Genomic DNA, 27,753 nt, shown 5'->3' on the forward strand with positions numbered 1-27,753 from the left:
ACGTAAATATACACAAACACACACACCATCTCATTTTGTGTCATTTTAATAAATATAAATATATAATACATATGATGTAAAATGGTAGTTTAGAGTGAGTCTCAAACAGTCTGAGGTTAAAAGCATTTTATTTTGAAACCCTTCAGCTTTAGAGCAGCAGCTGTAAGTGTTTGCTGAGCCTCCTGTGGACACTCGGGTATCTGCGCTGCTGCTGAACAAACAGACAACAAATGATAGACTACTAACAGTAACAGCTTGTTAACACATTAATAAGTGCTTTGAAATGCTCACAAATCCACTGGGGTGCATGTGACCCATTGATTTACAGCTATCCAGGAGATAAACACGAATGTCACCTTGAAGTTTCATCCTGTGGTGAAACAGAACAAACTTACTTGGATGAAACTCACTGGCGAGGTCATATTCTCTTTTAAGGTCGCTATGCAACCAACCAGATATGCAGCTTGATAACATCAAGGTTGCCGAACCAACATAAACACTCGCCAGCGAGCGCACACACACATTCACGGTCATACAAAAGTAATAAAAACAACTCCCGCACACACACAGCGACTGCTCCAAGGTTTTTCTGTGTCTGAGAGGTTAAAGCCGGGACTCTCCAGCGTCTCCCTGCACTCTCCTCCACCTCACCGCAGACATGCTCACCTGTCTCCTCTCGTTCCTGCCTCCTTCGCTCTCTCCCTCTGTCCTTATCACCCTTTTTACCGTCGTAGTGGTCGTCCTGTTCTTGACCACATGCCAGCTCGTTCCTGAAACTGAACCCTCGGCTCGGGGCTCCATCCCCTGCCTGCCACGGCTCCCCTTCCTGGGCAGTCTCCCCTGGCTTGGAGGAGGCCTCCCACCTCATCTCCTCTTCACGCAGATGTCCCACAGGTGAGATCAGCACGTTAACTTTCTGGTCGTGAGTTTTGTCGATGAGGTGATTAAACTTCAGGAGGAATCAGTCATGTTTACAAGACAGCACTCAGTCACAGGTTTGGAAGGACCGGTTCATTTTAGGGACACTTTGGCAGGACCTTTTAATGTGTGGTCATGTTTGAGAAGACTAGTTAATGTTAATCGGCAAATATTCCTTCGGTTGGGGGAAAAAATAAGTGGAAAACCTAGTGCGTGTTTAGGAGGACAAATTATACAAATATGTATATCTTTGGGGGACTAGTTACTGTTTGGGAGATCTGGTTAATGCTCAGAAGCATTTATCATGGAATGAGTAGTTAATGTTTGAGAGGAATAGTTAATGTTAACTTTAGTAGGTAAATGTTTATGTGTGAGGACTAGTTAAATTATAGGAGTGATGTTCATCAGCCCATATCCACTGTAGAAGTTTAATGTTTGGAAGGACTAGTTAATTTTTGTAAACAAGTATGTATGTGTTGATAGGCACTAGTTTATATATATATAATGACTAGTTCATGCTTGTAAACCCATTATGGAAGTACTGGTTAATGTTTGGGAGGACTAGTTAATATCTGTAAGAACTAGTTAGAGCAGGGGTCTGCAACCTTTAACACCCAAAGAGCCGCATTGGACCCGGTTTCCACACAAAAGAAAACACTGGGAGCCGCAAATACTTTTTGACATCTAAAATGAAGATAACACTGTATATATTGTTTTTTATCTTTGTGCTTTGTGTGAACAACTAAAGTAAGTAAGTGAAGTTTATTTATTAAGCGCTTTTCACAGACAGGCAGTCACAAAGAGCTGTACACAAATAATAAAATAAACAATACAATCAATAGACATTATACACAATGTGAAAGATCAAATGTAAATAATGTAAAGAATATAAAATACATAGATCAACAAAAGGCTTGTTTGAACAGAAAAGTTTTTAACTGCTTTTTAAAAGAATCCACAGAGCAACTAAGGTGTGTTGCTTATGAAATCCATGAAGTGCTACAGAGAAAATTACATTTTATTTATGTAATTAACACATTTTGAACTCTTAAAGAAATATAACAAAAGGAAAGACACCGCTGAACTAAAATGATCCATGTAGCAAACAAAAACTGTTGTGAGCCGCCACACTTTTCAGGTCAAGGCTTTTGGAGCCTTGACCTGACTTTTAAAAAGTAATTGGAAAAAAAAGCACTATGCCGCTCTCTCTGCTGTTGTGTTGTCGGGCTGTGAGCTGAAAAGCTACAGCCGGCTGTATGCGTACAGCAACTGTGTGAAAAGTGGTCAATAAAGAGATGCTGAAAAGCATGTTCATGCAAACATTGTCGGGTCTGCCGTGATATGTCTACAATGAGACTTCTGGTCCCAAACCTCTGCGCACAGCGTCTGCAAATCGGGGCTTTCATCTTTACGCAGGACTGTAAGCTGTCATCTGTCAGGCGTGAGCGGTGTTTGTCTTTAACATAGTTCACGGTGGAGAACAGCTGCCGACATAATGTGGATCCGAAGATCCATAATTGGCCTACCTGGGGTTGAAAGTCTCGATAAATGCACGGCGTTTCGGAGGGTACACCAGCTTCCGCGAGTGTGACGCTTATTTTGAGCAATGAAAAAAATAATAAGATATAATTTTATTTTTATATTTCAAAATCACAATAATCTTCCAATTTAGAACTACAAGTTAAAAAAAAGAACTAAACACAAATAAAATGCACTTCAGCAAAATACTTCTAATTTATTTTCCCAAACCACTCGGAGCTGCAAAATAAGGACTAAAGAGCCGCATGCGGCTCCGGAGTCGCAGGTTGCCGACCCCTGAGTTAGAGGATAGGAGGACAAGTTAATGTTTGTAAGCCTGCATTCATTATTGGAGATCTAGATAATGTTGAGGAGGACTAGTTAATGTTAGTGATGTAAATATTAAATGTTAAATAAATATAGTAAATATTTATGGGTGGGGGAGGATGAGTTAGTGTGTATGAGGACAATTTACTGTTTACTATGACTAGTTAGTGTATCTCAATTCACTGCGGTCATGTTTTTTTTCATCAGTGTCTGCACTGTTCTGTTTCAGGTACGGGCCTCTGTTTGGGCTCTACCTCGGTCCTCACTACACTGTGGTCATAAACAGCCATCAACATGCCAGAGAGGTCCTGATGCAGAAAGGCAAGGACTTTGCTGGACGACCGAGCATGGTGAGACATGCAGATGCAAAGACAGAGAAAATACCCACATGATATTCTGTTCCAACAGCTGCCCAGATTCTTCAATCTAATTATGTTTTTGCAGCCTGAAAGGCATAAAGACGGAATATGGAGGTTCATGATATGACTTTAATTTTAACTGAACTGGTTAGGTTCTAAAGTGGGAAATGGTTTTAGGCTCTTTAGTGTTTGATTTTCTGGATTTTTTCTGGAATACTTTGGGTTTTAGGCTGTTGGTTGGACTTTTTGGTACTTAATGGCACTCATGTCTCATGTGATCTGTGATAATTTAGAAATAATTTAATTCAGTTTGATTCAATTTCCTTTCATTTATGTAGCATCAAATCACAACAACTGCCCCCTCAAAGAGCTTTACATTATAGGGTATATTATAGACTCCAAAGACACCCAACAGACATCCTTCGCTTGGCGAAGGAAGGGAAAACTCTTTTTGTAACCTGTATATATATTGATAATGACCAGAATTCTTCACTATAGCTTTAATGTACTGCTCTACGGGAGTCAGGATATAGCGTCCAAGCTCCAGGTGCTTTATTTTATGTTGCACTGCCATACACCATTGAATCAGAGTGAAACTAATACATAAGAACAAAACATACAATAGTAAAGTGATTAACACAACGATATATTACAAATTCCCTTATCTACTCTACAGCAAGTCAAGGCTAGCAACAAAACACAAAGGCATTTTCATGTAATAGGTCATCCTATGCATACATGACATGTGGTTAGCTTAGCAAATTTAGCAAATGTTACGAAAGTATGGGTTTATAATCTTAAGTCACCAAGTACTCACAGATGATGCTTTCGGAGGCATAAACAAGAAAGAGGATTGCAGTGGACAACTACAGGAACCCTTCAGCACATGTGAACCTGCTTACCCTAAAGAACATGGTCAACTTCCGGTTCTGGGTCAAAGTGCATGTCACATTAACAACAATTTACAAGGCCCAGTAGGGGGCACTAAACTCAAGGCAGAACATCCAGTTTAGGGAACATTTTACCTAAATCAAAAAAACTATGTAACTTTTAACTCATTTCATTTTTTAACTTTTTTAAATTACATTTTTTACAAAGTTTACTTGAGGTTAACGCTTATCCATAATTATAAACCCTTCACCCTTACTGTATTTCCCGCCTTTAATTAAACACTTATAGAATAGCATCAACCAAAATGAATCCACTTAAATCCAGCTTAAATTTACCTCCTTTTGTTTTTTAACCATCTAATTAACCACCGCCTGTAGCGCCCCCCAGTGTGGGGAAGATAGAACATACACTGCGTTGACATGTGAAGTCTTTCATTAAGATGCCCCCAGCATAGTGAGAACCTCAGTAATATAACTGTTACGTAATGTGGATTTTCCTATGTATATTTCATGCCTGTAAACCATTTCACAGCAACTCTGATGTGAAAAAACACAACAGAAGAAAAACCCACTGCATTTTTAGAAAACCCTTCACAGAAACAGTAATAGCATTGGTTTTTGTCCTTGGTGACAGGTCAGTGTCATTTCCAGTCTCTGTGCTGCTCTCAGCAGTGTCCTTGTCTGAATATTTTTCTTCCATTTTATTTTGAAGTACTGTTTTGAAACTGTTCTTACATTCATCCTCATTTTTCCCTGCAGGTCACCACCAACCTGCTGACCAGAGGAGGCAAAGACATCGCATTTTCAGACTACACCCCTCTCTGGAAGTATCACCGTCGCCTCGTCCACAACTCCTTTACTCTGTTTGGAGAAGGAACGACTCGACTGCAGGACATCGGTACTCGGCTCCATCCTGCCATTTGATTTTCATCCACCCATCTGTTTCATAAAAAAACAACAAAAACCCCACTTGTAATATTTTAACAGGTTTAGCTGTAGTACATTGCTGTTTGACAGGCAAAGTAAAAAAATATTCATGACATCAAAGTCAACATCACGCTAACGTAAACTTAAACAGCCTTCAGGTTGGCATGGAAATTCAGAAGAAATTTTTAATATAAGGCAAAAAGGAAATGCTTTTTCAAATGTGCCAGTTTATGTTGATTGCTTGATGGATATAAACAGCATGTGACTCCATAGATTATAAATTGTTTATTCAGAATATGAAGAAACAGACGTTTTGTCTTTTTAAAATGTCTCTGTATTGTACTGAAGCGATACCTACTGATGCTGGCAAAGGGTCAGGCAGTACTTTTATGTAGAACCACTTCCTACCACAAGATGGTGCAGCGACTCTCTGCAACCCAGAGTTATGGTTCCTTCAGAGACGAGAAAAAGCTCTATGAGGTGGAGGTAGAGCAAAAAAAAATATGAAAAATTAAAAGTGAAGACGTACACATTCGAAAACATATCGATAAACCCACTGCTAAATCACTGCCCCCTGATGGTAAAAGTTTTTGTCAAACTGCACAGGATAATTATAGAACTCTCTTCAGAGCTTTAATTTTAAAAGTGTTTTGTTAAAATTCTGATTGTGCTGTTTTGTGATCTTTTTTCTTTACATTCTTTATCATTTCTCTCTTCAGTTCTGTCCGAGGTGGACAGTCTGTGTGTTGAGCTGTTGTCCAGCGAAAAGCAGGGGTTTGATCCGTCCTCTGCAGTAACCAGAGCCGTCACGAACATCATATGCACACTAGTGTTCAGTGCGACCTATCGACACGGCGATGCCGAGCTGCAGGAGGTGATTCAATACAACAATGGGATTGTGGAAACGATTGCCAGGGGAGGACTGGTTGACATCTACCCCTGGTTGAAGGTATAATTCTATACTTGGAACTGAGGTGCTCTGTATACGATCTTGTATCCTATATCTGTTTAAAAAAAGAAGAAATATTGACCTTTTTGAAAAAGTCAAACTCAAACTCACTCAAACTTTATTTAAAGATATCAACTGACAAATTAACAAATACATGTAAATATTTAACTTTAGAGAAAACATTTCTTTTCACTGTGTTGCTAAAATCATCAGCTAAAACTCTCTCAAGGACTTATTGTCACCATTTGTTGACAGCTGGAGCTGTATGATTCAACTTAACCTTTACATAAAGACAAACAAAAATAAAACATGAAAACATGAGAACTTTGAGAAAAGTGAGCGAAACTGTACGACTTACTGAATATTTATTACCAAATATTTGACGTTTAAAAAATGATCCAAAACCATCCAGTGATGGCATTTATGCGAGTAACACAAGCAAAACATTGCTTCTTTTCTTGTCTGAATAAACTGTAAGAGTCTAACTCTTTCCTGCAGGTATTCCCTAACAAGTCTCTCAGTAAACTGAAGAAGTGTATCACTATCAGAGACCAACTACTGACCCGCAAACTGCAGGAACACAAGGTAATAAACAAACTTGCACTACTTTAATATAAACAAACAGAATGGATTTTTATCATAGAATCATATCACGTAGCATCAGAGGGCAGGAGTCACTTATGGCTCAAAACTTGAAGATGGGTCTCTCCACTAGGCAACATCAGGATTTTGTCTTGGGGGAATAAGGAACACACGGCATAACAGTGTTGCATTGTGGGTATATTAAACCCTTAAAAATGAAATTAGATGTGTCAGGTTTCAATTTATAATGTATTAAGCATGTGTTGTTGCCTGTGTTTCAAAATATATTTACATAACTTCAAACAATTCTAGAAAATAGTCTTTGATCTTGCCTGATTTTGTTTTGTTTTGTTTTACCTGATCTGTATTCAGTTATCAAGAAGTGACGGAGACCCATGTGACCTCCTAGATGCCTTGTTAAAGGGCCAGACTAGTGGGCAGGGTCAAAAATCTTCGGAGTCAAAAGACGATGGGATAACTGACGACCATGTCCTGATGACAGCGGCTGAGGCTTTTGGAGCTGGAGTGGAGACGACATCCACCACACTACTATGGATTCTGGCCTACCTGTTGCATCACCCTGAGGTAGAAACATAATGTCAGTCAAAGAAGTGTAAAAGAAAAGGCATTATGAGGACTTTCTGTTTATCAGCCCAACAAGAAAAACATGGAGACGTTTGGGCAGAAAACGGGCTGCATATAAGGCACTTCATCTTGTGCCCTCCATCATGCTGGATGCCTTTTCTGTAGTCTTTAATTATGAATAATCAATTCGGTCTGCCAATTTGCTTCACCCACTCCAGGTCCAGGAGCGCGTGCAGAAGGAGCTGGATGAGCATGTTGGCAGTGAGCGGACTGTGACCATATCAGACCGTGGTCAGCTGCCGTATCTGAACAGTGTCATTAACGAGGGCATGAGGATCCGGCCAGTGAGTCCCGTGCTGATCCCACACACCGCTATGACCAACAGCAGGTAGACCAGTATTGCAGCTGATGCTGATTTGTTTAGTACATTGAGTTTCTTGTTATGATGAAAATGTGAACAGGGAAACATGAACTTATTTTCTTCATCCGTTTTCTTCTGCTGAACTGAAGCAATATTAAGTAGAAAAAATTACAACAGAAATGCATTATGACGTAATCTGATTGTTTTGTATAATAAAAACACCTTAAAACCTTAAATAACTGGGGATCTCTTTCTCTGGTAGCATTGGAGGCCACGCTGTCAGTCAGGGGACACGTGTTTTGGTCAACATGTGGTCGATTCACCACGACCCCCATCACTGGGACAAACCTGATTTGTTCAATCCAGGTTAACAGATGCAGATAAACACCAACCATGTAACTCCAGCTTTTTAAAAAAGAGCACCTGATCACACCACCTTCTCTTGTTTTCCCACCATTTCAGAACGTTTTCTTGATCACCATGGTCAGCAGGTCACACCCTCCTCTTTCCTTCCATTTGGGGCGGGACCTCGAGTCTGCGTTGGCAAATCACTGGCTAGGCTGGAACTCTTCCTTTTCTTGTCCTCTCTGCTCCAGCGAATGAGCTTCAGGGTGCCACGTGGCGCTCCTCTGCCCAACTTGCAGGGACGGTTGGGTGTAGTGTTGCAGCCATTGCCTTTTAAAGTTGTTGTCATTCCCAGGGCTGGATGGGAGGATGGAGGAAAATGACAGAGTGGAGGCAGACAGTGAGGCTGGGTGATGAGAAACAGAAACATAAATTGCTCATTCCATGTCATTTCATCAAATGCCTCCTACTGCCCAAAATCCAAGCAAAAAAAAAAAAAAAAAGGAGGAAAAAAATTCAGGTGAAAGATACACTTCTTAATAGCAACTGAGAGAGGAATAGCAGTTTGTCAGGTCTCTGCTGTCATTAGTTTTCTCACAAAAAACAAAACAAAAACAAAAACCAAGAAAAAAAGAATGTTTTTAAATGTTTTTGTTGCATTGGTTTTTGAGGATTCATGTTTGCAAGTCCTTTATCCAATATGAAATTTTACATAAAGATGTTAATCTTTACCTTGGGATTTTTTTTCAGGCAAAGGGAAGATTTTATTAAAGCTTATGAACTGTGATGGAGCCCTACCATAACCATAATGCACATATAGCTAAGAGAGTAAGCTAACCACTTCCATAACCATTAAACCATTATTCTAGTCAAAATATTCCATATTGTTGTTGTTCTTTAGGAAGCTCTTTGTCATAACATACTTCCATTATATTTGGATAAAACAAAAAAACACAGTTATTTTGTTAAATAAACGTTGGGTAGATCTGACCAATAAAAGTGTTACTAATAATTATAAAATTATTATAAAGTATACAATATATTAGTTTTATTAGTATAAAACTAGCAACTATCACCTGCCACTATCACAGTTTTTGGGGGGTTTTCCTACCTGTGCAGTTCGGTCAGTTCAAGTCAAACTCTGGTTCAGAGGTGTCACACTTTGGGCTTGGTAACAGGAATGTGCTGTAGATTTTTCCCCACATTTTGGCTCACATGATAACAGTGGTTTAATGACCCCCAGGAACACCTCAAAAAAAGCATGACCAGAGGGGTTAAATACTCTGGGCTGTCAGTTATTTTAGAACTGAAGAATCCTCCTGGATGCAAGGCAAAACATCTTCACATAGTCCAGTTGCCTTCATTTTAACCATGCAAGGTTTGTTCAGTTGTGAATATGGGCATCGCACTTAGACGTGGACCAATATGAGTGGACAGAGACCCTTTAGTGGTTTTGGTCCGGTTACAAACAAACCCCAAAGCAGTTTTTTATAGAACCATCCGACTCAAGTACTAGGTCTATGCTGCAGTTTTGAGTAAGACGCTTTCCCGTAGCTAGCCATGGTCTGCAATCTGGAGTACAGTTCATCCTGAAATATCATCTAATATGTTGAGTTTGTAAACTAAATGTATGAAAATGCCCTGAGAAGATTGACAAAAAATTGTTTGCTATTATTTTGTGCTACTTTCAGCTGCTTGCCATAGCAGGGAGCTTCATGTCTGACTTAGTTTTATGCTGAATTCCCTTCCTGACATGACCCCAAAGCAAACTTATGTCCCTGGCTGGAATCAAAGTTTACTATTACACTATGACACCACATAATGATTTCTTCTTTAAATAAAAGTAAAAAATGTACAAGAACACTGTAAATCCTTAGAAATGTTAGTGTAATGGTGTAACCTTCCCTACAGCTTCAAGCTGCTAATACCTTTAAATTTTCACTTTTTTTTTACTTTAGTATTAATGACTACGTGATTATTTTCTTACTTATTCAATTATTATTTGTAATAGTTACAAAATACAATCTGTCATTATCATAATTTCAAATGAATAAATGATGATTAATCTTCAGCGTGGCTGTAGCGCTTCTTCATTTTCTGTCCTATATGGATGAAATGTGGTTCTACTACAGAAAGAACAGAAAGGCACAGTTTTTTTTTTTAGATTTGACAGTTTATTCAGTATATTTTCACACACTTTTAGAACAGGCTGGTTTAGTTGGATCACACACATACACTCATACATACACACTAGCTATTAATTTAGTATTACTACTAATTAGCTCCGTTGTCATTGTAATATTAATGGGTTTTAACAACTAATCTCTTCAGTGCTTCTTTCGACATCGCCGACAAACCTCATGCATACAGGAAGGACAGAAGAGATTACGAGAAGAGCATAACATCCTTTAGACAGAGGGATGGATCCCTACGATAGAAGGAACAACAACATTTTCAGAAAATTAAATATTTTTGTCATACACCACAGGTGAAGCTGCTTACAGTCGTGTCGTCTAAAAAGTGAAAATTGATCAAAGAGCCAAAAATAGAGAAATTTGGTCATTCCAAATCTAAACTGACTCTAGTCATGTTAAATCAGTGTTTGTTTCACAGGGTAAGATAATAATAACATGGTACAGACTCTGCATAACCCAATACTGACTGTACCAGGACCATGACCAATTATTTGGTCATCAGACTTTAGTTCAGAATTTAGTCTTTTGTTAGGAATCAAAGTAGGCAGTTTTACATAAAGAGAACAGGTCACCCCAAAAATTAAAACATGATTCATTGCCTCCAAATAGCTCCTGCTCATGCATCTCAGGATGAACTTCCATTTATAGCCCCCACCCATTAGCAACTCTGATGAGAAGTTATGATGAGAATACAGAGTTTAACTTGCAACATTCGCCCACAACCTTCACTTAATCATCCAAAAAGCATGCGTCTTTCTCCAGAAGTTAAATAAACCTGGTATCTTCTGACTTCAGCCAGAATGTCAATGACGCAACAGCTCATCTGGCTTACAGTCCATCACAATTCACTGCTTATTACCTTTAAAATAACAAACTGACCTTGACCTTAAGTACAGTTTAGGTGAAGACACATTAGTTGATCATTTTGTGCAAGTTCCACTAAAACTTCACAAATACTTCAGGAAGAGCAGAGATTCTTGTGAACTATTAATAGATGGCAGATGCCTCAACATGGTATAAGTTCAACAATCCTTTGGCCAGATGAGCTAAAATAACAAGATGGCACGGCCTTTAAGATAAGGAACCACAGAGTAATGTTACAACAACTATGGTAGTCTTTTATAAAATGGTCTAAGAAGAAAACCATTTCAGTGGTTAGCCAATGGGCTGGGTAGGTGATCAGTTCCCTTTAATGGTTACACTACTTCAAATGTGTGGAGTCAAGAGAAAAACAGGAACATAAATGCTTTTACATGGATACTTTTTGACTCTGTTTGAGCTAAAACTTTGAAATAACGTATTGTGACACTACAAACATGTGACCTGTCGATGCAAAACCTGTCAATGTGCTAGTGAATGTAAAACTTTTCAGTGCAAGAGAACACTTGTTAACATCTGATCAAAATTATAAGTCCTGGTTTAACTCTAACAAAAAGACAGAGACTGGGGTTTCCAAAAGTTATTCAGCTCTAAAATTAGCCTCACGTTCAGGGAGACTGGGTACAATGGTCGAAGATTTTATCCCCAAAATGCCAAAGGGGACAGTTACCATGTTGGCTTCCAAGAGCTTCAGTAAAAACTCGTGATGGTCAACATGTCACAGCTCTGTAGTCACAATCACACAGCTCTAGAGACTCGTTGACACTGACTGGCAACTCCAGGTTGCAAGGAAATATTTAGCATTCCCCAACTGGTTGCAAGTGGCTTAACAACGGCAAGTGACTTCTGGTAACCACTAATTACCAGGGAAAAATGTGCATTCCCCGAACGGTTGCCAGGTGGTTGCTTGATGTTGCTTGGTAAAATAAGTCACAAGATGGAGATGATGTTCAGTCTAAAACCTTCTTGCCTTTGCTTTGTTTGCTAGGAGATTGCAGTGGTTGCCTGTAGTCTACATGTAAGACGCAGAATTATCTGCAAAGACTTATCACTGAGTAGCTTTGAAAATGAAAAGTGCAACATAAAATAGAATAAGATTGTTTCCCTCCAAAGTAAAAGTTACGCCTTTTCAAACATGATGGTTTCAATGGTTTCTATTTCAGCCCTGTGTTTCCCTGTGTTGCACTCTTCAGACCTTCAGAACCATTCAGTGAGTAGTTTGCAACTGTTTGCAAACAAGTCTGCATCTTCAGTATAAACTACATGAAACTGCTGCAATCTGCTAACAATCAAAGACATCACAAGGAGATTTCTGTTGCAGCACTCTGTTTGCAATCAATTTCAATGAGTTACCTCCAGCAAATATTCAACATCTGGTTGGGAATACATATTTTTTACATACTGACTGGACCCTACCAAGGTTCACAAAGTGGTCTCTTGGCCTGTGTGACTAAGACTGAAGGAATTGTAAGGCAGATCAAAGAGTTCCACAGCTTTGGGAACCCGGTCTTGCAGACAGATTTCAGACAACATTTCTCCAGTCATTCCAGTCAAACACACACACACACACACACACAGAGCAGGAACAGCTCTAGCTAATGCTAAGTAGTAACAGTTGTCAAGTAGAAATAGCACTCAGTAACCATGGAGATATATAACCTTATTAGTTCAGGTATACAAAAAACCTCAAAACAAAACAAAATTATTAAACAAAACAAAAAAACAAACACCACCAGTTACAACATTTACCACAACATCAACGGCTTGTTGTCATCCTTGAACTTTATGGAGGTCCGTCAGCCATGGCAAACTCTTTGATCTCAATCCATAAGATGAATCCGTTCAGACTCACATAAGTCCAGGTTCAAAACCAGATATATGCACACTGATCCAAGTATTAATCCAGTCTTTTGTACGTTGGCTACCAAAACAGTCTGCTTCGTCATGTCCTTTATATGGTGGGACACTGCTTCTGTCCATGACAGCGTTGTCTATTCTGAGAGGTATCCGTATGGACACCTCTGTCAAGAAAGTTGTACATGAAGTACATGAAATACATGTTGTAATGCAGCATGGACACAGGATTTAAGGATCAGTCCAGGAGACTCAGTGTCTGTCCATTTGATAAGGTTGAGTTAACATATCACCAGGTGAACCCTGCACCATGGGGACCTGATCGTTCCCATGTCTTTGCTTTTTTAGGCAACAGTTAAACTTTCCAACCTTTAAGAGTTCTGGTTTAAGCATTCACCTGCCAGTATGATCCGATAACACCACTGTGCACTATTTCTCTTATTGGAGTCAACACACTTTCCAACACACTGCAAATTTAACGCACATCTGTGAAAACTTTCAAACGCAGCTTACATTAACAGGCTGCAAAAACAAGTGCACTTTGTGGGAGCAGATATGAAGGCATCTCACCCTTTGTGCTCCAACCAGTTCAGTTTTAAGAATCCATGCGCTACAATGCTACAACACAAGATAACAAAGTGACAGTATACATTTTTGAATTGTATGCATTCGACTTGATGTTATACACCGACACACAGAGTCTCACAAATGTGTGATGGCGCACTTCCATCAAGCGCGTTGGAAATTACTTGTGTCCTTAAAACTGCACAATTATTCTACTGCTGTCAGGTGAAAATCCTCCACACTTTTAAAAAGAAAAGAAAACACAGACAAAGGTAGGCAGAATTTGCTTGAACCACAGTAGAAATCCAAGCCTTACGGATTTTACAATCAATGATGATGCATTCTTACTATGAAGCCTTTCAGAGATGGTTATTCTGCAGGTCTCTCTCTGGCTATTTACACACAGACTCTTGCTGAAAAATATTGCTTTTCACTAATTTCACACTCTAAGGTGACTTTAAACACATTAGCTGTTACTATACAAACATTATTCTGTGTCACTGACAAAATATACTCTACCTTCAAGTCTTTTTGTCACAAAATATCAATATTGACACGTTGAAGAGTGTACGAAACGTTAATCGGTACCAACCGCTGCCAAAAAAATAAATCACAGTTCTAGCCAGATTGTGGGGCATCATTTCTAAGGCCTTAAAATATCTTGACTTACTGGCAAAACTTTGATTGGAATACATTTACTTGATCCCATTTTATCAGGACAAAGGAGAGTTGTCTATGAACAAGAGGTGCATGAAGCGTAAAGCAAGATGCTACTGTTTACATGTATTGTTTCATCTGACCTCAAACTCAGTGAAAGACGCAAAGAAGGCAAGCAGGGAACCATGACGTGTTTCGTCTCTGCTGTGTTTGGCGCTTTGTTTCTCTCTAAAAGTACCCATTGTTTGCGTTTATTTATGTAAGAGCTTTTCTCTGCTGAATGGCCGACGCACAGGAAGCCTGCCGATCCTGTCCACCCTGAAAATCTTCTACACACAATCAGGATCGCAAGAAAAAAAAAACATCAACAGAAAAAAGTAAATGAAAAATAAAAAAAGCGACCCACCTAATTCTACCCTTCTGACAGACTTCTTCATCAAAATCGTCCCCTTAATGAATGAATCAGCCTTCCCGCTGTCAGTCAGCGTGAATCATCCGCCTACATCAGCCTCTCTTCAATTCCAAAGCAGCCAATTTGTCCCCAGCACATTGCCAAACCTACGTCATCACCCAAGACGAGCGAGGCATCTCTGGCTACATGTCCAACTATTTAAAGTTCCTTATTTTTTTAATTAACCGTGGACAACATCATTTCTGTGAGGGGTGTGATGCAATCTACAGCGACAATCTGTGCAGTCTTAATTCAGTATTAATGACAAATTGTGACAGTCATCGGATCGGCTGAGTTTCTCTCTGAGCATTCAAATCCTCTGCATCACTAAAACAGCATCAATCTGCTAGTCTGCTGAATTTGGGGGAAACAACCACTTTTTAAGGTTTCTGGTGTAGCCAACAGAAGTCTGTATCAAGACTTCTTCTGCCCATGAGTCATTGGTCTACAAATGCACCAAAACTTAGGCTGACAAAAAAAAATTAGCCTAAAAGCTAGTGATTTTGTGGTTTTGCAAGTAAAATTACCCAAATCCAACCCCTGACTGTTTGCCTTCATGCAACTGACTGTGCAAACATGGTTAGTGAAAGAAACTGAACTTGAAGTGGAAACCAAAATTATTAGCAATTATCATCGAGTGTATGATGACTGCATGCAGCACATGTTTTGTAGATATTTAATGGCATTTCCATCTGCTGTCACAACCAAACACTGCATGACTGAGATGGTTATTTGTTTAATGGAAACTAATAATGTCGTCAATGACTTTGTGTTTACAATTGTGGTTGCTGGCTAACAAATTACTCCATCTGTTGTGAAAGCCTCCAATGTACATGAGTTAAAATCACGTTGGAACTGAAAACGTCAACCTCAAGATGATCCTACAGTCAGAGTTAAGGTTAAATCTAACTGTAACCCTAATGTTTTGAATAAAGAAAACTATATTTTTGTTAGTTTCAAGTTTTATGGCAGTTTTTTTTGCCCTTGATGCCAATGCTCAGATTTGATTTTAGGGTTTAGTTCCCACATTACAAAGACTTTCCTGTAACTGTGAACGCCACTTAATGGATGTGCAGACCCTTTACGATTGGGTGCTTCAGATAATGCTCCATAATCTTTGTTAGAGATTTAGATTTTCTTCATAAATAGGCAACTCTCCAACATGAAGTAATAATGGATGGGTAGATATTTTAGAGGCCGTTTTTGCAGCACCATCTAAATGAGATAAAATTAGGGAGATGGGGCTCAGATTTTTGTGACATTTCCACCTAGTTGACAACAGCTCTGCAGTGTGGTAGTTCTAAAACTTTTCCAACATTGCATGGTATTTGAGTGAAAACTGCTCTTGTACCTGGATATGTCAAAACTTGGCACAAGGACTCCTTATGATTCCAACTCATTTTAAGAAACTCTCAAGTCAGCCATCTAAAAATTGTGCATGCCTATTAATGGGACCTACTTTATCCTCAGTCAAAATCACATTTAACTAAAGCCTCTCCAGTTACAGAAAGATTTAAGGGTAAACACTATCGATCAGTTCTTGTTGTCTGGAACCCCTGTCTGGATGGCGAATGACCCTACTTATGTCAGTCACACTGTCTCCATGACAATGACGACTTCGCCACTGTCCTCAGATGTTGGTGTTGTGGTGGCAGTCGGAGTACACAGTGTAAGTCCTTCCTCTGTGGTCACCTGACCCCTTGCAGGGCAGTCCACACTGTCATGGAGATCAGAGTCACTACTTCTTTTATCTCTCTCCCCTCCATTTCCTCTCCTGCCACCTTCCTCCTCCTCTTCCTCCTCCTCTTCATCATCCTCCTCCTCCTCCTCTACACGACACCTGCATACCTCGATCCCAGAGTCACCCGTGAGCCGCCGGTGTCTATACTGGCTCTCATCAGCTCCCATGTCCTCATCTTCGTCTTCGTCATTGTCCTTCTCCTCCTGTTCCTCGTCCTCATTCTCCCAACTGGGTGGTCCTGGCTCAAAGACATCCACGCAGGGGGAAAACAGAGTCTGTTTTGGTGGAGACTGAGTAGCACGAGGTGATGGTGAGAGGGAGGATGCATGGCCAAAGGAAGATCCACCTTTGTCAGACTGGTGCAAAGCAGTAAGGGGGTCCAGAAGTAAGGCTGGAGCAGGAAGGGAGGTGGAAGAAAGGGCTTGAAGAGTTAGGGGAGGAGGAGGAGAAGTAGAAAGGGATGGGGGTGAAGATGGGGAGAGAGTCGCAAGGGGTGACTGACAAGTAGCATAAGAAGATTCAGACTCTATGGTTATGGCTGGGCAGGAGGACGTAGTGGACACTTGTTCTGACAAATTGAGAAGTGGTGTAGGGGTGGACAGAGGCTCAGACCCAGAACTAGCACCAGGGCGCAATTCAGATCCAGAACAAGAACCAGAACTAAAACATGCCTGGGCATTTGAAGGCAATGGAGGAATATGGTCAAACTCTGACAACTGAGGCGGGACCAGAGAATGACCTGAATGATCTGTTTCTGCAGTTGAATCCAGACAAGATGTTGAAACAGCAATAGACCCTAAATGCTGGGATAAGTGTGACCCAGGGCTGGGATGACCCTCGACTAAACCTGATCCAGGTGATAGTTCTAGGTTCTGGCACTGAGTTAGGATGGGTAAAGTTGGTGCTGTATCTGTGACTAGGGCAAGATTTGCACGCCTTGGAGACAGAAGGCTATTAACTGGTGAATCTGCAACTACCCCAGCTTTAGGCTGTGGATTTGGAAGCAGGATATGATCTGAAGTTACCAAATCTGGAGGTTGTGTAAGCTTTAGAAATAGTGATTGTGGTTCCTGACCTTGTGTAAACTTTGTAGGTTCTTGGCCTGGAGACTGGGTAAGCTTTGTAGGTGATGGAATTGGTACAAGATTTGGGTCAGGAGTTAGGCAACCAGTAACAGAGCCTGCTATTGGAGACAAAGTTCTTCCAGCATCTGGGGATGGAACTGAGGCTGGGCTATTGGGAGAACTGACTGTATCAAAAGTCCTTGTTAAATTCAGTGTTTCCAGTGATTTTATGGTTATAGAAGAGTCAGAAGCAGTTGGGCTAGGAGGCCCTGACATTAAGGGAATCTTTGGGGTATCGTTTGGGACAGTATTGGTGTCCATTGCTGGGCTATGTATTATTTGGATGGAGGGAAGTGCTGTGTCAACAACATTTGGACTAGGGAGTGTGCTTGAGCTACAGGTGCTGACTATTGGGGTAGATGGTGCTATGTCAAGCTGCTGCTTTATGGGAGATGTAGTCCCGACTGGAAGGGTGAGCTGAAAACCAGGTGAGGGTGGAGGCTGAGGGGAGGCTGCCCTGGTAACAACCGCCACAGTAACAGTCTGGTTGGGAACCGATGAGTTTGTGGCAACTGCTGTATGAGCTCCAGCGCCGCTTACGTCAGCGACGTCAAGGACCATCCTCTCAGAAGCAACCCGCACCTCGTTTGAATTCAAGCAGGTTGCAGCAGCAGAGATGGTCTCCATGGTGACATCAAGGGTGAGAGGCGTGGCTTCGCTGGGTGTGGAGGCATGGCTAGTGTCAGTCTCATATGTAATGGGTGCCGACAGGGAGGAGCTACACGGAGAGGAGGGGCAGCAGGAATCACAGGAACAACTGGAGCTACAGGAAAGATTATACAGATATTGAATAACACCTGAATATTATATACTACAGCTGCAAAAGTCCAACTCATAAGGTAAACACAATAATCAGTGACAGAAAAAATTGTTTGAATGGTATTATCAGTACTGAAAATGCTACGCTGATGAACAGAATGAACCTTCTGGGATTTTCTTACCTGGATTGAGCACCCATCGAGACGGTATTATCAGTAGTTTAAACAATAGCAGTAGTAGAAATACTGGGAGTAGCTATTATTTGTGATAGTACCATTAATACCAGTGACACTTGATGTTACACTTGAGCTGAGGTAGGAAAAACGCCTGGTTCCAAATCAGTAATTACTGCTACTTTTGCTGTTGTGGTCGTAGTTATAGTAGTATCACCACTAGTACTTCCTGTACGATTAAAAAAACTGTTACCTGTTGTCTGAGCTGAGGGAGGACGGCCCATCGCTGTGCGGCCGGTGCAGCAAGGGACCATGCTGTGAGAGCAGATGAGGGTCGGCGGTGCGTGGAGGTTGCGGGTATCGAGGGGTGGTGAAGACAGAGCTATAAGGAGGAGGAGGAGTCGAGGGCTGAGCTGCCACCTCCTCATAGGAAGGCAACTTCAGGGATGCCAAGAAACCTACAAGCAGAAGAGGGAAGGAAGGTTAGCACAAAGACACTGTTCAGTGGCCCTTTTCTTTTGTTTTTTTCCACATTTGTTTTAATGTAATGCACCTAGAAGGCAGTGGGATTGCTTTATTTTAAGCAGTCCCTCAGCAGGTTGATAGTGGTAACTTTGTTAAAATGAAGTTAATAAAAGCCCAACTCAACAAAAGTGCTCTCTCCTGCAGCCATGTCAAAAGGTGAAAACCAACATGGCGGTAGATTCGAAAACCTTGTCCTATATTAGCAATGTTTTTCCTACAGAATGTGAATGCATTTGGATACCTATACATGCCATATATCATGGTTTGACAAATAAATAACCCCCCCCCCCCCCCCCCCCCCCCCCCCCAATGCCAAGGAGGGCGCTACAGCGAGTAGCTCCACAAATAGATATTTTACGCTGGATTCCCAAAGCGCCTTTTATCCCCTCATGGGTAATTATAAATTACGCCTGGGTGATCTACCCAAAAAAAGTCGAAACCCGAGTTTAAAAGATGATCGAGGTGTTGTGGTCCAGCAAGGATTTATATGACGTAGCCTTGATCTGAATTTTACAATAATGACAAGTGGGCAACTCAATGCCAAGGCTCTAGAAACAAAACCTGATGCATTTACAGATGCACTACTCTTTGGAGTGCATTTTAGCACAAAGTTTGTGAAAACCTCTGGTCTATGTAACTCATTATGCAGGCAAGATATATGCTAATGGAGCTTTTTCTGCCAACAGTAGAAAGAGCAAGTGATGAAGACAGCGTGATTCATCTGGAAGTAGTAAACACTTAGAATTCTTTGATTTGCAATAAGCTGCATTAGCTCCATGCTAATGGATCTTATTGCAAACCCACTGCATGGGGTGGGTGTAACAGAGGAGGATGCTAGGGATGGGATGAAATGGGGGAAGATGATCTGCTGTGACAAAAGGGAGCAGCTGCATAAGGCAAATTCATAAAAATCAAAGAAATAAGAACTGGCTCTATTTTGATGCCACTTTAACTCGATTAGCACAGTGTTAGCATCATCCAACATCTCCTAGCTTGAGTGACTCCTGCTTTTACTTCAGCATATTGGGAAATGACTGACTGCATAATAAGACTTTAGTAAATTAACCATTCATTTGTTGCTATTTTGCAGACACAGGCCAAGAATGGGATGTGTGGAAGTGATGCATCAGATGAAGATCTACTGTAACTTTAATTTTTCTCTACAACACTTCAAGAAATGTGCTGAAAACCTTTTTAAACACATAAAGAAGCAAAAGTACATAGAGTGTACACAGCTGAAGCCTAATATGCATTAAAATGAGCTGATATGTAGCGCCCAGTGAATACTTTTAAGTCATGCAAAAAATTATTCCAACGTTTAGAAGAAAAGAGAAGAAAAAGAAGAAAAGAAGGTAAATGTCTTCTGAAAATCACAGGAACCATTCTTTAAGGCCTCCACGCTGTAAATTTCCACTGAGTCGTCATAGCCACAGATTACAAAAGCGGCACGTCACTTGACTTGACAGCCGAGCATCAGTCACAAACAAGAACAGGCTTCATTGTCTTGATGCTGTGAATGGAGTTTAGAGGCGGCTCTCATACAGACAGAGATCCCACAGGTCCTAGAAAACCAGAAACTTGTAGTTTTCCAGCCTCTGTTGTTCTGTAACAGCGCTCGGAGCTTCAGAACGAAGCCTGAACTAAAAATGGCTCTCAGCTAAAGTCTTAATGCAATTTAAAAACATTTGTAAGAACAGTGAGATGTTCATTTTTTTTTCTCCAATCAGACGCAATAGATGAATTTTGGATCAGCTTAACTTTAAACCTTCTGTCCAGTTTTGACGAGTTGTGGCTGATTCTTGCTCTAGCCCTGCTGTGATGAGGTACGGATAGGAAAAAAACAAACCTAATCTAAACACCTCATTTTTCAAATAGCCACTGAAAGCATCCAGGAAACACAGATTCAGGTTTCTTACTGAGGTCCAGCATAGAGGAGGGGTAGGAGTTGGCTCCATGGTAGGCCAGCAGGCTGATCTCTCTCTGTCTCTGCTGCTGCTGCACTCTGAGTTTGGCTCGACGGTGTCGGTATGCACAGCAGCAGCTGAACAGGATGAGGACAGTCCACAGCAGCCAGAACCCTGAACACATCACACACACACAGATTTCAGTGTGATCATATGAAAATCAGAGATTCTTCATGTATGTGACTAAACAGTTAAAAAGTCCTTATATACAGAACCAAATAAACCAATGATGACATGACGTAATGCAAAGAGTTGTTGTTCATCTGAGGATGTATTAAAGTAATTTACTAAGTGCAGTAAATGCTCAGAGTCTACAGCAGCTTCACTGAGCTTGGCAGAGAGATTCAAACATTCTGGGAAAAGTGAAACATGAGGAAACTGTTTTGTGGGTTCTTGTACACCGAGAGCTCGGACCACCACCACAGCGATAAGTCAGACTCGTTATCAGTGGGTGTTGAACTCCATCAAGGGTGCCATTTGTCACCAAATCTTCTCTTTGTTAGGTGCAGCCAACAGCAGAGATTTGGAGGACCTCTCTGCTGCTGTGCTGGGTTTATCATGCAGTGACCTCCAGTACACTCTGGGGTGGTTTGCAGTGGAGTGTAACGTGGCTTGGATGGTGGCACCTCCAAGTCGAGGAGGAGGTGCTGCCCCAAGTGGAGGAGTTTAAGTTTTAAGAGATCTTGTTCATTAGTGAGGAAATAATGGAGAAAGAATGAGACTGTCAATGCAAGAAGCAGAGGTGAACTTCATCTGGTAGAGCTATACATCACTGCAGACAGACAGCTGGAAACCCCATGGCTGAGTAGTTAATCTTGCTATACTTGTTCTTCTGTCTGGAGCGTGTGCAGACGAGTCCGTGTGGTCACAAAAAAAAAGAAAGAAAAAAAAGTAGACCCTCGCTCTTGCCATGCAGTGATGAAATTCACATCACTCAGACTCGCATGTATGTAAACAGACTCGAGGTCAGGAAGCAAAATTGAAGCTTTAGGAGATCAGCTATCTGAGAGTTTCTACTTCTTTACATTTAAAGGAGCCATTTGAGGAGTTCAGGCATCTGATCATGTGATTATGTCCAATTGGGAAAAGAGCTGGGGGATTTGGTCAGGTCCTGTTACCCGGACCAGGATGAGCAGCAGAAAAATGTTATCAAAGGTTGGAAATTACACAAAAGCTATCTAGTTTGCATCCAGAAGAATTAAGTTATGATAAAAAAAAAAGAACACAAAAAGAATTAACTTGTTTTCCTAAATGCTAAAATTATAACAGCTTTGTTTTTAAAGAGATAATTCGCTCATACTTTTCTATAAAAAAATTCAAGTCAGCCCATAAAGCGGTTGTTAGTGGTTTGTTATTCTTTTTCTGTTAAATAAATAAATAAAAATCAGCTAACTGATTAGCAAGTAAAGCAGGCTTCCTTTTTAATATTCAGTACAAGCACTCCTACAGCTGCATACATGCATGTATAAGACAGACAGACCCAATTAGGACTGCAAAATGATGCTGAGACAGCACTTTAAGTCACCGCTACATTACACTGAGCCTTAATAAATGAACTTACACCAGAGTTCGTAGTAGTAGGTGCAGCAGCCGGTCTCTCCGCAGCAGTGTCCTGTCTCGCACAGGTATCCTCCGTTAACGCTGGCACCCGGGCAGTACCGCGGTCTGCCCAGCAGGGGCTGGCTGCCACCGGAGTGGTACTCCATAGCACCCCTGCTTCACGCACACTTAGCCCCGAGCCACCGCTGCCTGCTCGCCGCAAGCCGCTAACTAGGCGTTAGCTGCTAAAACGCGTGATCCTGGTTGCAAATCCAGCTACATTTTTTCATGCAATCTGTTTTGTAGCCAAACTTTACTTCAAGAGCAGATAGCCTGTTATTCTTAAATTCTGGTCAGTCAGTAAGTCCAAACAGCTTCAAAATTAAGCTAATCTACATTTTCAGCACAGGTGAAATAATAGATTCAGGCAGTTTCAGCGACGACTCTCTGACAGCAAACTACTGAGCTCATCACCGAGAAGGACCAGAAACCAGGCGGGAACTTCTGGATCCAAAGAGAGACAGACGGGGCAGGGAGGGGCTTCCACATCCGTTAGCACCACTCATGCACAATTTAAAGGCAACAGAACAGCAGCACCTACACCACCCTCGTGTGACAGCTACTAAATCCTGTTAGTACTGCAGCTGCAGGAGAGCGCTGGCGGGGAGACGGGATGACAGCCAATAGGAGGCCCTGAACTGGAGAGAGAGGAAAAAACAAGAAGAAAACAATAGTTAATTGATAAAAAACAAGACAGGGTGTCTCTCTCTCACACACACACACATACACTACTACAGGCCTGTTTGATATTCATTGCCGCAGCGAGTCAAAGCACAAGTGACACAAAGCTGCCACTCTGTCCATGTCACACACACACACACACACACACACACACACGTGTTTGTGTTTGCATCCTTGTGAGGACCATCGCTGACATAATTCACCGCCAGAGACTCGACTCTGAAGGACGGGCTCACACGCAGGGACAGAGGATCGACATTTAAAAAACGTCAGGAGGGAAAGTAAAAGTGGCACTGAGACGTGAGAGTAACGTTACTGAGTAGCAATTAAAACAAACTGCTGATGTTTTGCAGTCATGGTAAAAAGAAAGTACATCTTCGTTCCTATTCTAATTTTTTATGAATCTGAACATATAAAAATCTTCCAGTTCTTAGCTGTTTCGTTATTTGTTTAACATAATTCTAGCCGTAATGCAGAAGCAGTGCGTGAAAAAAGTACACACTTACTGCTCCCATAGGAATTCAGGGGCTAAGCAGCAGCCAGCTGCTGATAATCAAATGCACTTGATTAAAGTCATCATCAGGAAGCGTAAGCACCTCTCTGAAAGCAGGCGTTCTGGTGGTTTGCTGGCCTGCAGCATTCAGATGTGTGTTAACACAATGTCGAGGAGTAAAGATATTAGCAACAATCTTAGAGCAGCAACTGTTGCTATCAAATGGGTTATGAGCACATTTCCAAACAATCTGAAGTCCATCATTCCACATCATTGTCTGAAATGGAAAACACTGAAGGCAGCTGACAATCTTACCAGGAGCGGACATCACAGCAAATTCACCACAAAATCAGAGCAACATCTCAGACTCATCAGGCCTCAGTTAGCATGTTAAACATTAAATTTCATGACAGCACAATCAGAAAAAGACGGAACAGGTGTGTGAAAATTCCTACCAAGATAAAGGCCCTAGCATGAGTAGTGGTCAGAAGAACGCAAAAAATGTATACTGGGGACAAACCGAGCCAACTCAGCTATACCTGGTGTGTGGGGAAAATTATCAATATGGTTTTTGTGACATTTTTGTTTAGGTGTTCTGTCATGTGATTTTTCTAATGTGAAATATGTGCCGTGGCTCCAAAAGGTTGGGAAACACTGACCTATATAACGAAGTACTCTAGAGTCAAATGTGAGGCTATCTTAATTCACGCAACAGGACAATGATCCCAATAACACCAGCAAATCTACAACACAACAACTGAAAAACACAATAACTAGTGTGCTGCAGTGGCCCAGTCAAAGTCTAAACGGCTAAGTGAAAAGCTGCCGTTAGTCCTAAAGAGCGCTGAAACAATGCCGTCAAGAAGAGGCGACGTGAGGAGCTGATAAAGTCATACAGGAAATCAGAACCACCTTTGCCAGCAAACTATGAAATCATGGGGTGATCTTAGATTCTCACATGCTGCGTCTTCATCTTAGCTTCATTTTTGTTAAATAAACAATGTAATAAGGAATGACAGCACAATCACATCACATGGTTTGTTTATCTGAGCTTGTAAATCCTTAAAACTGAAAAAGATTTTTTTCATGTCTGCAGGAAGTCTGTTTTTGATTGGCGACATCCTGACGTCTCTCTTACTCATGGCTCAGTTTCTGAGGAAGCTTTTTGTTTTTTTGCATGTAAAATAAATGTTTAGCTGAAAATTTCTGGCAAGATTCACATCCCCCTCTGTACCGTCCAATGAGTGAGAGACACTGTGCTGCTTCTAACTCTGAGTCATTTCAGTATAGACCTGTTTATTGATTAATCAATAAGAAGAAAATTAATCTGTGTATTTGAAACAGTCTTTAGTTTCAGGTTCTCAGACGTGTCTAATGCTCTTCTCCAGCTGGTGGAGAAGTAAACTGAAAAAATTAACCTTTTTAAAGAGGTTTGATTGTGAAATTTGTTTTGTTTTTGGCGTTTTATTGTAACACTATATTACAAAGCAAACATATCACCATTTTATAATGAAAATTATAACATACGTAATCAATTCAAGTTAATTTATATAGCACCAAATCAAAACAACAGTCGCCTGAAGGCGCTTTATATTGTAAGATAAAGACTCTGCAATAATAACAGATTATTCAGCAGCAGCTGGTTGTAGCCTGATCACATCATACTCTGTATCAAACAGTTATGTCTTTAAAATTAAGTTAATTTTCATGTTTCTATAATACACAAATACACCAGTCGAATACCATTACCATATTTTTGACTACCATCTATAAACAAGATGGCAGAAAAGATAAACAAAGCCGATGCACAGAAGTGTTGAAAACTGCTTAGTTCAAAAGTTTATCAAACATCCAACTCTGCATTGGTTTATGCATCTAATTTCCCTTTTTATAACTGCATTACTATAACTCATTGACTTCTCTTATTTTAAGAGGGACGTGAAATCTGACTGAGCGTTCCTAAAATGCAATCATACTTGTTTTTCTTCAGCAATGTTGGCAGCTTATGAACCATTTCAGAACTGAACGGTGTCTATGTACGGCTACAAGAGCTCAACAAATGGCACAAAAAAACTACACTTGTAATACTGTGACTAGTGCAGCTACCACAATAGCTGTGGTGCAACTCACTCATAGAGCTTGCTCTGAAAATATACGATAGGGACGATGACTGCATCTGCATCTTATTGCATCTTGCAAAAGGCAAGATGCAAAAAAATATCAACAGTTATCATGTTTGGATGGCAAAAGGAGGAAAAACTTCTAATTTAGCAAAGCCCCGAAAAGCCCAGCAACCAGATCTGTTCAAGTTGAGTAAATTTCAAGTCATATTAAAAACAGCTGAAGTTTTATCCTTATTTACAACATCCTGAAGTTTTGCTGGAGAAATCAGCTTTGTTCCACAGGCTAAAACGTTTACAATGGCTAACTTTAAATCTGAACAATAACTTAAACGGAGTGTTAGCAGATTACTCTGCAACCATCCTACAGTTTCAGTCTATGTCTTGTCAACAATAATAAAACATTCATATTTTAAATAAATTATTTTCCACCACATTAGTATTTAAAAACAACTTTTTAAATGAAAGAGTTTATTTTTAAGTTTGCAAGGTGATAATTTTGTTTCGGTATTGGGAAGCATGCAGTTCTAAGGGCACTAGTTCTAACTACTGCTATGGTATGCTGCTAGCTGTCTGCTAGCCTTCACCTCAGCTAATTGGAGTTACTTTTATTGCAGTTTTAAGCATTTCAAATATAATTTTCTCATAAATAATATGCCTGCTGCTAATTGTACTCGAAGGCTGTGCTTGAATTTTGGGCAGAATTTTATTTGAATGTTAGCACTCATTACCAAATATCTATCTTTGTGATGCACCTATACAAGCTAACGAGGTTAGCTATTGTTAGCTGGTAACAATTATCTTGAAGTGAAGCGAATTCTAGCCTTAAAATTAACACTGATGTTGAGGCTTCAATAGACAAAGCTTCTAGGTCAGAAAAGTGAAGGCAGCGTGGGAGTGCATCCAACCTGCATTCTGTCTTAAGACCACCAGATGGCGATAGCATTGCTATTTGCGTTACAAAACGACTTCTGGTCATATAGAAGTCTGACCTGACTCTCCTTGCCATAACCAGTTTTTTGGAACCGATGTGACGACGGCAGAAACGCTAACCTCGAGGCCTCACAAACAGTGGCTGACTTCACTGAACCTACCTACTTCTATCTTTTATGTTATCTATGATCCATGTATAACATCATGTTTTATTTTCAGTCACATTAATTTTTTGCTGACTAAATTATACAAACACATAGAGCTGAAAGAATTTCTAGTGTTTTTATAATGAAGATTTTCTTGTTTACTGGACAGAAAGGGGGAATATATAAAACAAACAATAACAGTGATTCTTTTTTGGTGTGTGGAATAAACTTAAACCCTCAAAAGAGCCCTGTAGAAAGGTAAAAACCAAAATGTCCTCAGTACGTGTAGATGTCCTCACTACCTAAAACTCAGTGGTCCCCACACTGACAGATGGACAAGTGGACAAACACAATGCTGCAGAGTTCACAGGAAAAGCTGATGGTCTGTACAGGACTTTCTTTACTGGGCCAAGTTCTAACTGCATTCTGCAGTACTACACACACGCGCGCGCGCGCGCGCGCACACGCACTCACACACATTCTTTGCAGCCTGGTAAACATGATGGCTGATGGTCAGTGAAGGCAACACACGCACACACATAAAGGCCATATGTGTCCATACAGAGAGACGTCAGTAGCAAACACATACACGTTATTTATGGCCGCAGAAACCTGGAGCCGCTGACTGAACGCAGGTTTTATTCAGACCCAGGCAGCCTGCAGACGGACCCCCCTCAGCTGCCGTTAACGGTAAAATCCCCCGGTAGCTCATAAACAAAAACAGCCGTACCGCTCAGTCCGTCCGCCCGTCCTCCACTGGGTCAGTCTACGGGCCTGGCTGCTTCTGCAGTCGGTGTGATTCCTGTTTGTCTGCCGCGGTGTCGGTGCTGGGTACCGCCGGGGCCTCCTCTCTCAGTCTCTCCGGTCCCCCGCCTCCTCGCGCTCCCTCCTCAGTGCGACCCTCCGCCAGCCCCGCCGCCATCAGCGCCAGCGGTACGTCAAGCACGCACAGCGCGAGACCACACACCTCCGCCCTGTCACCACTGTTCCTTTCAAAGTAAATACCTCTTTAAAAAAGTGCAACAGAACTAATGTGTATTTTCTTAACGGTGCCACAAAATGCAAATCAGTCAACTAATCAAGAAAACTTAGTTTTTAACCACTGACTTCAGTTAACCTGCGCCACCTAAACTG

The 27,753-nt window shown here is 41.0% G+C and overlaps 2 protein-coding genes across 3 annotated transcripts; one reads left to right on the plus strand and one right to left on the minus strand.

Annotated features, from left to right (window-relative positions):
* The first annotated feature begins 572 nt into the window (after window positions 1-572).
* On the plus strand, window positions 573-8,379 carry cyp17a2 (cytochrome P450, family 17, subfamily A, polypeptide 2). The gene is given in 9 exon segments (NM_001279458.1): window positions 573-894; window positions 2,993-3,113; window positions 4,772-4,910; window positions 5,659-5,888; window positions 6,387-6,473; window positions 6,843-7,055; window positions 7,274-7,443; window positions 7,679-7,782; window positions 7,879-8,379. Coding segments are annotated over 9 exon segments (1,566 nt in total). The 5' UTR covers window positions 573-658; the 3' UTR covers window positions 8,145-8,379.
* A 1,533-nt stretch (window positions 8,380-9,912) lies between these two features.
* Window positions 9,913-27,599, minus strand: LOC102083256 (flocculation protein FLO11). Of its 2 annotated transcripts, none has more exons than XM_019360300.2 (5): window positions 27,350-27,599; window positions 22,209-22,884; window positions 20,600-20,761; window positions 18,412-18,616; window positions 9,913-17,989 (listed from the first exon to the last, which is right to left on the minus strand). In XM_019360300.2, exons 2-5 carry the CDS (start codon window positions 22,351-22,353, stop codon window positions 15,952-15,954), a joined length of 2,550 nt encoding a protein of 849 aa, XP_019215845.1. In that variant the 5' UTR covers window positions 22,354-22,884; window positions 27,350-27,599; the 3' UTR covers window positions 9,913-15,951. The 2 variants fall into 2 exon arrangements, with proteins under 2 accessions (XP_019215845.1, XP_025761706.1); XM_025905921.1 differs by lacking the exon at window positions 27,350-27,599 and adding an exon at window positions 27,209-27,323.
* Between the last annotated feature and the right edge of the window lie 154 nt (window positions 27,600-27,753).

Source organism: Oreochromis niloticus, linkage group LG3 (genome assembly GCF_001858045.2).
Source record: "Oreochromis niloticus isolate F11D_XX linkage group LG3, O_niloticus_UMD_NMBU, whole genome shotgun sequence".
NCBI classification, from domain to species: Eukaryota; Metazoa; Chordata; class Actinopteri; order Cichliformes; family Cichlidae; genus Oreochromis; species Oreochromis niloticus.